General features: G+C 40.4%; 1 protein-coding gene across 1 annotated transcript; it reads right to left on the bottom strand.

Annotated features, from left to right (window-relative positions):
- Positions 1-436: 436 nt before the first annotated feature.
- Positions 437-12,430, bottom strand: mettl13 (methyltransferase like 13). Its single transcript, XM_034180420.1, has 9 exons — positions 12,193-12,430; positions 9,836-10,108; positions 9,244-9,712; positions 8,923-9,122; positions 8,608-8,797; positions 5,503-5,664; positions 5,179-5,391; positions 4,937-5,068; positions 437-889 (listed from the first exon to the last, which is right to left on the bottom strand). The coding sequence occupies exons 1-9, from the start codon at positions 12,343-12,345 to the stop codon at positions 597-599; spliced, it is 2,085 nt and encodes a 694-aa protein (XP_034036311.1). The 5' UTR covers positions 12,346-12,430; the 3' UTR covers positions 437-596.
- Between the last annotated feature and the right edge of the window lie 787 nt (positions 12,431-13,217).

Here is a 13,217-nt window from a genome sequence, read left to right as displayed (position 1 = left end):
ATTTCTAAGATATAAAGTACAATATACATTAAATAGGGTTTTCAATGTTAAATTTAAATTCCACAAAATCTGTAATTTGGATCAGATCCGGATCAAACTTTGTCAGTCGATAAAGGATGCTATCAGACATAACGCGCTAAAATATGAAAGAAATTAGATCTTTTTTGACAGAGTTATGAATTTCTGAAAATTCATTCAATGTTAAAGATAGGTATTTTTCGTGACTTTGACCTCTGACTTTGAAAATTGAATCAGTTCCTGTCTATTAGGATATGAATCTTCAGTAAAAATTTCATAACGATGCATAAAAAAAAAAAATTGTGGTCTCCAGGATGTTCACAAACAAACAAACTGGTGAAAACGTAACCTTATGAGCTCATTTAAGATGTTCTGGTCTTTAGACATGTTCTCACACTTAGAGCTACACATTAGGACATCGGGATAAAATGCTCTTTACTTGTAAAAGTAATGCATCATCTTTGTGTTCCACTGTAATTACATCAGTGTCAATGGACGTCCATTTATATTTCAGTAGCTTCACCAAATAATCCTTGTGAACTGTCTTTTCCGATACCATTATCAGTCAATAATCAAATTCATGCTATTTTCAGTCCTTGCAACAACTCTGCAACATCTATATGTGGCCCAGAGTCATGTCCAGGCCTGTTGGTGCACATTGCATGTTGCAGACTCCTGGCTGCTTGGATAAGGGATGAAAGGAACTGCGCAGCATCTGATGTCTTGTTTTTGTTGCAGGAGCACAAAAGAACTTCGTTGATCTCCCCATCAATCTTATGAGAGAGAATGGTGGGAAACACACCGACCACACGCTCCAGCACAGTGTCCCTCAAGACCGTGTCGCGGCATGCAAGGTTAAGCATAAATACACCTGGTTGAATAGCAGGAAAACATAGAAGAAGAAAAGAAGAGGGATAACATTAACATTTTATTACTTCACACAATACATATAAAGTGAGATAAACAGGGGTGCAAAATAAAACTTTTTGAAACAGAATATTTTCTAAGAAATGTAAACAAATAAAAAAATTTCAGAAGTTGAAGGTTTGAAACAACCATCGATTTCTATTTAATCCACTAGATGGTGGATGCAGCCTGTGAGCTGTTGGCAGCTGCCGCCGTCTTGCTTAGCGTTATTGCGCATCTTCATGCATTAGATTAAAGAGAAATCAATGATGTACTGACTTAAACTTGGGTTAAAGTGATCTGAAAATGCTGTTTTGTGCAGCGTTCAGGTGCTGCAACAAGCTGACAAAGAAGAATCAGGTTAAATAAATAAATAATAAATTGTGGCATGAGCTTTCATAAGTGTCTATTATATTTACTTATTTACCTTACGGTTCCAAGAACCCGCTTTAAAACCAGAGGAGGTTTATCCTTTCAAGTTGTGGCTCCTAAACTTTGGAATAATCTCCCTCTGTCCCTTTTTGCAACCGTCTCTGTGGATTCTTTTAAAAGGCAGCTAAAGACATTTTTGTTTGGTCAAGCTTTTAGTTGATTGCTCTCTTAATCACTGTTCATTTATTTATCTTTTAACATGGTTGTGTATTTTTGTTTTACCTTTTGTGTAGCACTTTGTGATTTTTATCTGTGAAAGGTGTTATATAAATAAAGTTTCTTCTTCTATATGGAATATTAATGATGTAGAAAAATGACTAAAATTGGTGAATAAAGGTTAGAAAATGATTTATTTTTTTGTCTCAATCTGTGTTCTGTAAAATATTGACTTCAGTTTTACTGCCTGAATGCTTTGTCGTGATAAATATCGCACCATTCATTCTGTGATTCAAGTAGAAGTCTCAATTTTATAATCTCAATTTATCTATATTTATTATTAGCTTTTTCTCTCAATTTGGTGGGGCAACTTGGTCCAGAAATTACTGAATGATCTTATGTTCACCCTGGCTGGTGTGGCTATTTCATTTTATTTATATTATTTGATATTTTTGCAGAGAAGTAAAAGAGAGTGCCGCAAGTGGGTTCAGGGCAGTCTTTAATATTCATATCTTTAATATGATGCAAGCGTGCGAAGCTCTTACTTTCACTCCCGATTAACTTAAATTTACAATGAAATTAATTAAGGATCAGACTAGTATCTGGTGTTGTGGCAGACGTAATGTGCTTGATGGTATTATTTTCTGTCTGGACTGGGACTAACATTCATTCAATTATATAAATAGTCTGATCCTCTTTATGTTTTGACAAATAGTGGCTGTACAAATATGGGACTGAGTTTGAATAAATGTAACAACACAGAAATAGCATGAAAAATGCAGATTTATGGTGAAACTCTCCTGAAAACATTGATCATGTCCACACTGATTTCTATTTATGTCTGGTTGTTGGATGCTAACCAAGAATGCGGCGCTCTGACAAAAGCCAGCGAATGAGTGGATCGCCCTGGTCCTCCATCTAGTGAGTAAATAGAAATTGATGGTAACAACGCACAATACTGACATCTTCTGGAAGGAAGAATAAATGGCAGGTATTGCATGATAAACACTGGTTTCCGTTTGAAAAAAAAAAAAAAAAAAAATGAAATAATGCTTTTAAACACTCCCGGTAATGAAACTGTGTAAAATTAATAAAGTTACAATTGAATTAAAATGGAATCCATGCATTACTGCATTATGTATGTTCTAAATAGGGGAAAATGCATCTTGGGGGAAAAAAAAAAAAAATCAAAGGCAAATTTTACATACTTGAACTTGATATTTGTAGGACAACGGTGGTCCAAGTCTTTAGGGTCCTGGTGTTGCCTGTTGTACTACAGTATATGGCTGTGAGACTTGAACTCTAAAACGTGACCTAAGGTGACGACTGGATATATGTGGTACTACGTCTCTTTGAGTGATCCTTGGGTACCGCTGGACTGACTTTGTATAAAACTTGCTGTTACTTAAAGAGACCAGTATGAGGTGCATCACTTGCATTGTGAGGGAGCGTCTGTTGACATTTTGTCCATGTGGCCCATTTCTCTGTGCATGATCCAGCACACAGTGTTGAGGACCTCAGTAGCTAAAGAAGGCCAAGAGGACACCAGCACTTCACTTCACTACACTTTTAGAGATGTGAGAATGGACCGGTTGTCTGCCTGGGTGGTTGCCATCCAGGATTGAAAGTGTTTTCATGGTGTCATGGATGCAGTGATGCCATAGCACCAGCGCATGTTCCCAGACTTGACTTGACTACATGTACTTTTCTTATACACTAAAATTTTAACACTCAACATCAGTTTGTAATGAAATGTACAAAGAAAGACATAATGGAAAGTAAAAATACTTTGTTTAGGTACTTAAATAGGTTTCTGGGAAATGTCCATCTTTTATGTCTGTCAACTTTCACTTTGGCTTAATTAAATTGTGCAAACGGTACTTTTATGCAAATACATTTCCCCTTAAAATATAAAATAAGTATTTTTTTTTTACTTCTGCCAACAAAGTTGTAGGAGGTTATGTTTTTGCTCCTGTTTGTTTATGAACAGCCTGGAGCTCACAATTGTTCATATGTCTTCATGAAACCTTTACTGAAGATCCATATCCTGAAAGGCAAGAAGTGATTAAAATTTCAAGGTCAAAGGGCAAAGTCAAGAAAAATCCCAATCTTTAACATTGAATGAATTTTCAAAAATTCATACCTGTCAAACAAGATCAAATTTCTTTCACATTTGAGAGCGATATGTATCCTTTATCAACTGACAAAGTTTGATCTCTATCTAATCCATATTGTGGATTTAGCTGATATTTGATTCTTTTTAACAATGAAAAGCCCTTTTGATCTATATTTTGTATTATATTTTAGCTTATGAAAAGCCACTTCTAACAGGACTTTGACCTTGACTTTTTTTCCCCAAGGTAAAAACTTGTAGAATTGGAAACTAGTGTTGGTGGAGGTTTGCGCTCTACAGGTGCGGCGCTTTAAGTTTCTTTTTGTTGTTGTTGATGTTTGTTTCTGGCAGTGCTGCAATCAATCTGCTGCTCAGCTGAACACAGTCACATGGTAACTTTCAGAGCCTATTTCAGCTAAGTTTTTTTTTCCAGCCCAAGATATTTGAGTATGGTGGAGAATAGAAGCATCACAACAACATTAGGTTGTGAGGTTTTTTCCCCTCAAACTGCAATTCATATGCATCTCAAAAAATGTAAATATCATGGAAAAAGTTAATTTTTTTTTGTCAGATATTTCAGGAAATTAATTTTTTAAAGATATATATTTTAGACTCATTACATATATTTGTATTTGAGTTTATTATAATTTATGTTTGATTCTCATCCAATTACATTTGTTTCGCAAATCTGATTGGTTAATTGTGTGAGATTTCAAACAATAAAATATCACGTTGATGGTGGCAAAATATTCGAACGTTTCACATTTGATGTATTACTCCGCGCCCTGACCGCGTTACTAAGCAGATGTCAATGATGGCGAGAGAAGGAGAGTGAGAGAAAATAGTGCAGCGGCAATGATGCCAAAATGGGTGAATTTAATCTATAATACGAAAATATTGATGTGGATTCTGATACAGAATTACTCAATGCAGTTGATGAGATGGAGAACTCTGTGGGTCTGCTCACAGAATTTCCAGTTTGGCATGAAGACGCTGTTGCTACCGTAAACTTCGCCGACCAATTTACTTACAGAAAAATAAACCATGCAAATGATGGAATTGGATTAGAATGGGAATAACCCTGTTGTCTCTGATGATTTGAGGACATTAATGCTGGATTACAGATATTTGTGACCGTAAAATACAGAAGAGACCATAAAATATAAAAGAGATCTCGATCTCAATGGGACTAACGTGGTTAAATAAAGGTTATATTAAAAACAAATCACGCCTCATTCTGCGTAGAGTACACAGCATTAGTTTTAGTACATGCCTCACAGATAAGTATAAAGTATTATGAACATACTGTACCTCTGGGTGTTAGCAGTCTGTAGACCTTCTGCAGAATGGAGGTTTCTACAAAGGCAGCAGGAGGACAGCTCATACCAACAGTCCTGTCCTTACTGTCTACATCAAACATGATGGCATCAAACAAACGGCCACCTAGGATTAAAAAACAAAACAAAAAGTTCTCACTTACTTTTATTGCTCAAAGATTCAGTGATGTTGGACTTACTTTTACTACCAAACTCTTTAACTGCTCATTTGCTAACCTTCCTTCTCCAGGACACAGATGTGTTCAAGGCCATCTCCAATAGTGACCGTCAAATGATCATCTGGCTGGAACCCAAACCATTGCTTTGCCACCTCGAGCACAACAGGATCTAGTTCCACAACTTCAACAGTAGCACCAGGCACAAAGTTACGCAGAAACTGGGGCAGGCCCCCACCTCCAAGCCCCACCAACAGCATGGACACTGAGACATCTGAGAAGGGATAACAGGGGAAGATTTTCACTTTCAAAGCTCAGTGAACTTCAATGAGTCATTCCTCCTTCTGTCCACTTGAACCAGATCTACATGAGTGTACACGCATACCTTTGTTCTGTGGCGTGCCCACTCCAAGCATGGCGAGGCCAGCTACCATGATTTCATGGTGAACACAGCAGAGGAAGCCACTGTCCACCGAAAGAGATGTAGAGGATGATGGGCAACTTTTTGACTTGACCTTCTTTTTGTTCTTCTTCTTGCGACTTTCAGCTGCGGGGATATAAATATTTGTTAATTTAACCCATTTCCAAATGGTTACAATTATGTCAGGTCAAGCTGGAAGTAGTGCTCCTGCATTTTGTCACATAAACCATCCTACAGACCTGCCCTGGGTCATGACTGGCAACCACCCAGGTAGGCCAGTGGCCCACTTCTACAGTCAGGTACATAAGTATTAAGACAGTGGCAAAGTTTTTGTAATTTTCCCTTTGTGCACCACCACAATGCAAGTCTGGGAGCATGTGCTGGTGCTATGCCTCACTGGATCCACCATACCATGGAACTGCCTGGTTCCTATATTTTAACCACCCACGCAAACAACCATCCTATCTGCTGTCTGATTCTACTGATTCATATTATTCATATTAAAGACCCATTTGTTCTCTCTCTCATACGATTAAGATATTCGTGTGGTACTGAACTATGTTCCCCCTCTACCTTAAATGTTGTTACTAATAATGGAGCAGGACTCATTATATCTAAATTCTAGCACTGTTAGTGAAGCAAAGGCTAGCTGCTGGCGACCACATTAGCATCATTATTTTTCTGCTGAGAAATAGTGTTCTGTGACTTATTAGTTCCACCTGATTGATTCTGGAGTCTTCCTAAAACCCTCTGTCCACATACGCACTGTTAGGTTGCGTTTGGCTTTCCGACAGACAAAACTGCAAAAGGGCAAACTCCTGTGATAATCAGCAACTTCGCTGCAATCCACCTGGAAGCATACATGGTCAACCTGCAGCACATGGCCCACCATCTGGAGTGTCGCCATCATCAGGATGATCAGGAACGAAGTTTTGGACTGTTTCAAAATGTTGACGCCGACAGAAATCAGCAGGAACCCCACCGGCAAGCTTACAGAACTTAATCACATCATCTGCAACATCCCGGGAACCCTTCTACAAGCTGAGGGCATTAGATTTGTACCAAACACTATTGCAGACCTGTACCTGATGCATTACCCTAAAGTTCACCGAGGCAGTGCAGCAAGCAAGCGGCAAAATATTCCATCATCTGAATAAGTGTCACCAGTGCCAAGGTACCTGCCACCTTCAGCTCTGCCCCTTTGTGGCCTCGGATGCCGTTTGCTTCCTGGAGCCCACCTGGAAGCTGAGGGGAACATGTGGACACTAGGCGTAAGTAACAACTCCTTTGGCACGAAGTTATTCCAGCAGTAGTTAAGGATCCACTGAAGAGTCAGAGTACCAAGGACATCTAGTTGTCACCTTAGGTCACTGGTTAGCATTCAAATCTCATTACAATACAGTAAGACTAGCAGCACCAGGACCCCAAAGATGTCGACCTATGTTTTCCTGGAAAAACATCACCATCGCCAAACACGTCTGTCCATCTCACTGCATGAGCTCTACCCAGGCATCTTCTGATCTCAAAGGCTGTGGACCCAGAGACAACAATGTCACCGCAGAGTTAAGTGAGTGTCACTACAAATTCAACACTTTCACCACATACAGATACACTTCTGATGGCTAAGTCCAGGAAGTCACTGAAAGCCTGGATCTTGGTCTCGATCGAAGGAAATCACAAACCCAGACAGTCCAATTCCTCGCTCAGCTTCTCAAGTGCTGCATTCAGGGTTTTCACTAATTCCGCAAGCTCAAACACAACACAACAAGCACATCTTGACTGTTTCATTTGATCTTCATTGTTGTGGTGGGTAGTTAGTTAATCCTCTTGTACTCAGGGAGCATGGAGCCAACCATATAAAACCAGACGTCTCCATCTAGGTCTATCATGGGTAATATCCTGTGGTTCAGTCAGGGTCTCATTACAGGTTCTGAGGTCCCGGGAAATTCCATCCAGCCAGCGGGTGCAAGGCGAGCCTCTCTGGGTCACCTTCAGCCGGCTTGCTGGGAGCCAAAGTCCAGAATGGACTGTGTTGCATTTTCAATGGGCAGACGAATGATATGGCCATATCATTGCACATGCTGCATTGCTGCATGGTGGGATGCTGGAAGCTGTTGGGTCTGCACTCTCAGAGCCTGGTTCGTTATGTGTTGGGACCATGTAATTCCTTTGATCATCCTGATGGCTCTGGTATCAAAGCCATCAAGTCTGACCACCAGGGTGTTGCTCAATGACCCGGTGTCTGAGCCATATAGGAGAATGGAGAGAATGGAGGCATTCTAGACCTCGAGCTTGGTGTTTTGAGAGATGTTAACGCTGCCACAGAGGTCTTCACAGGGACTGCATGATGGTGGCTGCCAAGGCTCGCCATGAGTTGACCTCTGGCTTGTGATCCCCAGTGTTAGACACTATGGAGCTTAGATATTTAAATGTTGGTACAAAGTGGACCCGTGTACCATCAAACAGGAAGGGTGGTCATCCATTGTAGTGGTGTACACAGGAAAAATTACATAAAGATAAGGATCAACTTTATTTATCCCAAAGGAAACTGTTTCATTGTCCAAAGACTTACGTATGTACCTGACTGTATCTCCCACAGCAAGGTGATACATCAACATCCCTTTGAACTTGCTCAACCCTCCAAATTAAAACAGCACACAGCTACAGCAGCACAACTGATGCTGCTTCACAATGCAACTCATCTGGGCCTCCCAAAGTGCCACTCATTTGAAATGATGTGGGACCAAAAGAATCTCTGGAGAGACCTGGTACCAAAGACATAAAATGGACTGCATTTATATAGTGCTTTTCCATCTGCATCAGACACTTAAAGCGCTTTACAATTATGCCTCACATTTACCATGTGCTCACTACACACCGGGAGCAATAGGGGAATAAAGGCCTTGCCCAAGGGCCCTTAGTGATTTTCCAGTCAGGCGGGGATTTGAACCCATGATCTTTTGGACTCAAGCCCAACACCTTAACCACTAGACCGTCACCTCCCCTAAACATCCCCCTTTTGTCACAGGTACAAATGGGTATAAGAAATAGAAAGAAAAATAAACTGACCTATAGTTGAAAGCACAAGGCGGCTCTCTGATTGGACAAGGGCGGCATTGGACAAGAAGACAAGTCTGCGATACAGTTCACCATCTTCTCCTCGAACATTCTCCACACAGTACTCTCCACTGAGCTCACTCACACCCCTACTCACTATTTCTCGCCAACCCAGGTCACCTCCAACTGACAGAAATGGTACCTGATTGGGGAACACAGAGACTTAGACACCGATACTTATTTCAGAGATGCTAAAGAATGTTTCTTTGGTATTGTTAAATACTGAGTGTATTGGACCATTTTAAAAGGCAAAATGTACATGTCTACCTGGTGATTGCTTGGCATACCCGGTGGAGCAAGGTCCATCACTAGTGGTGAGATTTCAGACTGGACAGCTTGCATATCGCTGTATTCCTGATTCCTGTGCATCGCTACAATAATTAAACGCCGAAAATTAGCACTGGCTGCAAGCTGCTTCTGACCTTCACTGGAGCTGTAGAGCCAATGTGTCTCACTGCCTTGAGGCACTGAAACCAGACAACCAGAGGAAGATAGACAGCATACATCAACAAAGCAGAATGGAAAATATTAGGCATAGGTGGCATATATAAGAAGAAAGCAACATTAAGAAATAACAGGAGGTCTCACCTATAAAAATGGCAAAGTGATTTGTTTTGGGCACCTTGGCACCCAAAGGACAATCTTGCACTGTCAGAGTATATCTAGGAAGGCCAGTTTTGATGTGACACAGAGTGAGCGACAGGTTTGAGCTATCGTCTGTGCCTGTGTTCAGCTTCTTTCTCAAGATAGAATAAGCCTGGTGCTCCTTCACAGCTGACAGCAACTCTGCAACCTGTGCAAGACGAGTAGGGGCTCCATCGTCCCCAAGGCACATCTCCAGAATAGGTGTGGGCATTGGCTGGCGAAACTTGGTGCAGACCAGGACAAAAATGGGCAGAGCAAAGGAGTTCTCCTCTGGGTCACTTTCCTTCTGCAGGCAGTGAAGCCTCACCGCCCAACCCAGCTGAACAAAGTGCTCCACAGCCAACTTGATTATGCTCTCCTGAGCCAAGGTCACACAGACGTACCGCCCCCCTATGCTTAGCACACGGCCAACCTGCAATTCAAACGCACAACAACACTTCTGTGAAAATAACACAAAAATTGTATGAACTGTTGATGAATAAACTAAGTAGGAGGGTTAAAAAGTCTAACACTCTGCAGCCCTTTGAATTCTCACCTCAGTCAGCATGTTCCTGGCCAGGGTTCCTTCTCCTTCAGATGCCATAGCATCCAGTGTGCCTTTGTCCAGAGCAGCCTGGAAGGTGAAATCCTCATACGGTGTTTGAGTGGCATCCACCTGCTGGAAGGTCAGGTCTGGCCGGCACTGAGCATTTCGCTGATTCATGTGGGTGATCACGGTTTCACTGATATCGATATTGGTAAGATGCTTGTAGCCAACATCATACAGCTGCTCACTTAGTTCAGAATTACCACAACCAACCACCAGCACCTGAATAACAGAAGCAAATGGTAATCAGCAGCAGGTATGGGAAATTGCTTGAAAGTGGCATTTCTAAATTATAGCAGATATAATGTGGATCTGCACTGGGGTGGTACAAGATCAGTTGTTGAGATGGTAAAATAAATATTATGTTATATGCCATTTTCATGCATTTATATACCTTGTAAGTTAGTTTTAAATACAAAAATCACATAATGACTGATGGTCAATACATGTGGACCATTTTGACCTAAAAAAAAAAAAATTCATTTGGGTGCATTTTATATCCCAAATTACCTATTTTTTTCCCTTTGTGATACATTAGCAAAATTTCAAAGGCTTATATACGCCAAACTTTCATGTTTAGCGTATATAAAGTGAAATACAATCAGATATTTACAAATGAATTTTCAAGTCTTTCTTTGCTTTATTCCAGGTTATTTGACGGCGATCAGATAACAGAGTTGAAATATGCCAGTTTGAAATGACCTTGTTGCAATTCGTGTTTTTCTCCCTATGCATTTGATTTGTTGACCATAAATGAAATTAAATGATGGAAAATTATGTTTCTGTTTTCCTAAAGCTCCTGAATACCTCAAATGGAAATATAAATATTGGACCCTTACACTAACTATTTATCTCAGCACAAGATATGTAGGCTCACCGCTAGGTAGACATTCACTCAAAAACGTGCAGTGTCCACAACATTTTTCAACAGATGATAAATTCAATTTAAACATTTGATTTGAATTTCTTTGCGATTTTCAATGCAAAGGTGAATTAAATATATTAAATAAAGCTATGTAGTTTTTTTCTGAATGTCACATATATCTTTAGAAATAGACTAAAATGAGTATTCACATGATTTATACCTGACAAACATCTAATTATTGATTTCTTTCTCACATAATTTGAATAAAAATGTAATTAAGCATGAAAACAGGGCAAAATGTCTTTAAAAGCACCCTGTGAAGGCATGGACCTTTAGGACATCATATCTCACTTGATATAAATAACTATCTGAAATTTTGGAACTTTATTCCTGAGATATAGTCCCCTTTTAAATAAATATTACATTAACAGATGTAAGATTATTATATAAAAAAAAACACTTTTGCAAGCTATCTCAAAACTGTAAAGGAAAAACAGTAACTGACTGTAACTTCACACTCTATGGCTGTAAAGGGTTGAGTGATGATGTTTATCTGGAATGAGTTTCTATACTTGACAGTTTCTTAACATAGCTCATTTGGGGATCCATGCACTCTTGGCAGCAGTGGTGGTGTGATCGCTTCTGCGTAAATCTTCTGAAGAAACAGACAGTGACATTAATGTCTTTACGTCCTTGACCTTTGGATGCCTGAGAACAGTTTAAGGAGTCCAGAGGTCCCTGGGCAGACGTGTTTGACGATGCTGATACCTTTGCAGGAAGATCCTGGTCTTCAGGGTCCTACTGCTTCCTGTATGGTAGTGAGTCTGTACCTGTAACCAGTGAGCTAAGGTGACAGGTGGATGTACAAGACCTCATTGGAGAATCCTTGGGTACTGCTGGAATGACTTTGTGTCAAACAGTTACTGAGACTCAGAAGAGAAGTACCACTTGAAGGAACTTTTTTATTTTGGCCATGTGGTGAGCTTCTCCGGGCATGATTCATCACGCAGGTGCCTCATTGTTGAGGAATGGAAATGGCTTTGGGGATGGCCACATTTCACCTGACTGTGGCAGGGAGATGGCTAACTTTGCGAAGTGGGGATAAACCGATTGTTTACCTGGGTGGTTGCCATCCAGAGCTCCAAACAGTTTGGGAGTGTGGTGGCTGCAATACATATGGCACTAACCTATGGTTTCAGAATTAATATATGGCAACAAATAAGGCCAGAAAAATGGCACTGATGTACTGTTCCAGGTATAGGTCCTGATTTGGGGTTATGATTGAGGTGATTGAAGTGTCTAAAACCGCAGTATTTCATTTGACCCAATATGAATCACAAACCACGGGTGTGGCTGCACCAAATTATGCCGACAGTCTAAAAAAAATTACAAATTCAATGCAGTGAATGTTGTACTTTGTGACGTTTGTAAGTCGTCTTACCTTATCCTGGACTTTGATGTATTTGTGCAGCATTCCACACAGTTTGTTGTAGTCTCCGTACCATTCAAAAGCTTTATCTCCGCGCTTCTTGAAAAATCGCTCCCAGTAATCTGCAGAGCTGAATTCCTCGGCGGTGCGAGGTAAAAGACTCATTGTCGGCAACAACTGCGTAACAAAACTTAACTTAAAAAACAAAAACTCAAGTCAGGTTTAGCTGTAGCCCGGACAACATTGTGAGCAGCACCGTCCGCTGATTGGACAACCTTCTTCTTCTTCTTCTTCTATGGCGTTTAACGGCACCCGGCACCCTGCTCAGAGTGGCGCTCTCATTGGACCGACATCTCTGCCGTTTTGGAATTGTGGGATAGCTCGTGCCCACAGCTTGAACTCGGATTACTTTCGCCACACTCTCACGAGCGCCACTAGTCCCAGATAGATCTCTTTCAGTGCACCTTATTGTTCTGACTTTAACATTAACACCCAAGTCTTTCATCGCCAACCGATTCCATGTGTCAATGTTTACAATGTGCTAGAGCAATAACAGGTGAAGTTGCTCATAAACTTTAAGTTTCTTAAATATTTATTATGGCCACTCTTAAAACTTCAGTTATCTTTATAATTTTATTATTGGTAAATTTTAGAATTGATTTAGATGAGATCTACTCGAATATATTACAATTATCTCGGAACTACTTTTGCCCAGGAATTCATCAAGCACGTTGGCCGCGGGCGCGTACTAACACAGAATCACCAGAAACTGGACAGTTGTTCGGCCATAACGAGAGAGTCCACTTATAGCTTGCCATAAATTAAGCAAGTGGCACGCGTGAGAGTGTGCCTTATTGTTGCATTGCTGCCATCTTCTGTATCCGTCCGTTATAGCAGTACTAAATCCTCTCGATGAGTCCAGTGTCTTTAAAGTATTGTTAAAATACAAAATACTTTCTAAAGAAACTTCTTTAGGATCCAACTTCTTTTTACTTCCATTAGTCCCGTTGGATGTAACATTCCATCTTTCACAGCAT

Source organism: Thalassophryne amazonica, chromosome 10 (genome assembly GCF_902500255.1).
Source record: "Thalassophryne amazonica chromosome 10, fThaAma1.1, whole genome shotgun sequence".
NCBI lineage: Eukaryota > Metazoa > Chordata > Actinopteri > Batrachoidiformes > Batrachoididae > Thalassophryne > Thalassophryne amazonica.
The sequence above is the reverse complement of the archived record's forward strand: the minus strand, read 5'-3'. Positions and strand labels throughout refer to the sequence as shown.

Excerpts from the sequence above, each read along its gene's own strand:
- mettl13 (XM_034180420.1), bottom strand. The coding sequence starts at position 12,345 with ATGAGTCTTTTACCTCGCACCGCCGAGGAATTCAGCTCTGCAGATTAC. Across the intron at positions 9,123-9,243 it reads TCACTTTGCCATTTTTATAG|TGCCTCAAGGCAGTGAGACA; the intron begins GTGAGACCTCCT and ends GTCTGGTTTCAG. Across the intron at positions 5,665-8,607 it reads CCTTGTGCTTTCAACTATAG|CTGAAAGTCGCAAGAAGAAG; the intron begins GTCAGTTTATTT and ends ATATCCCCGCAG.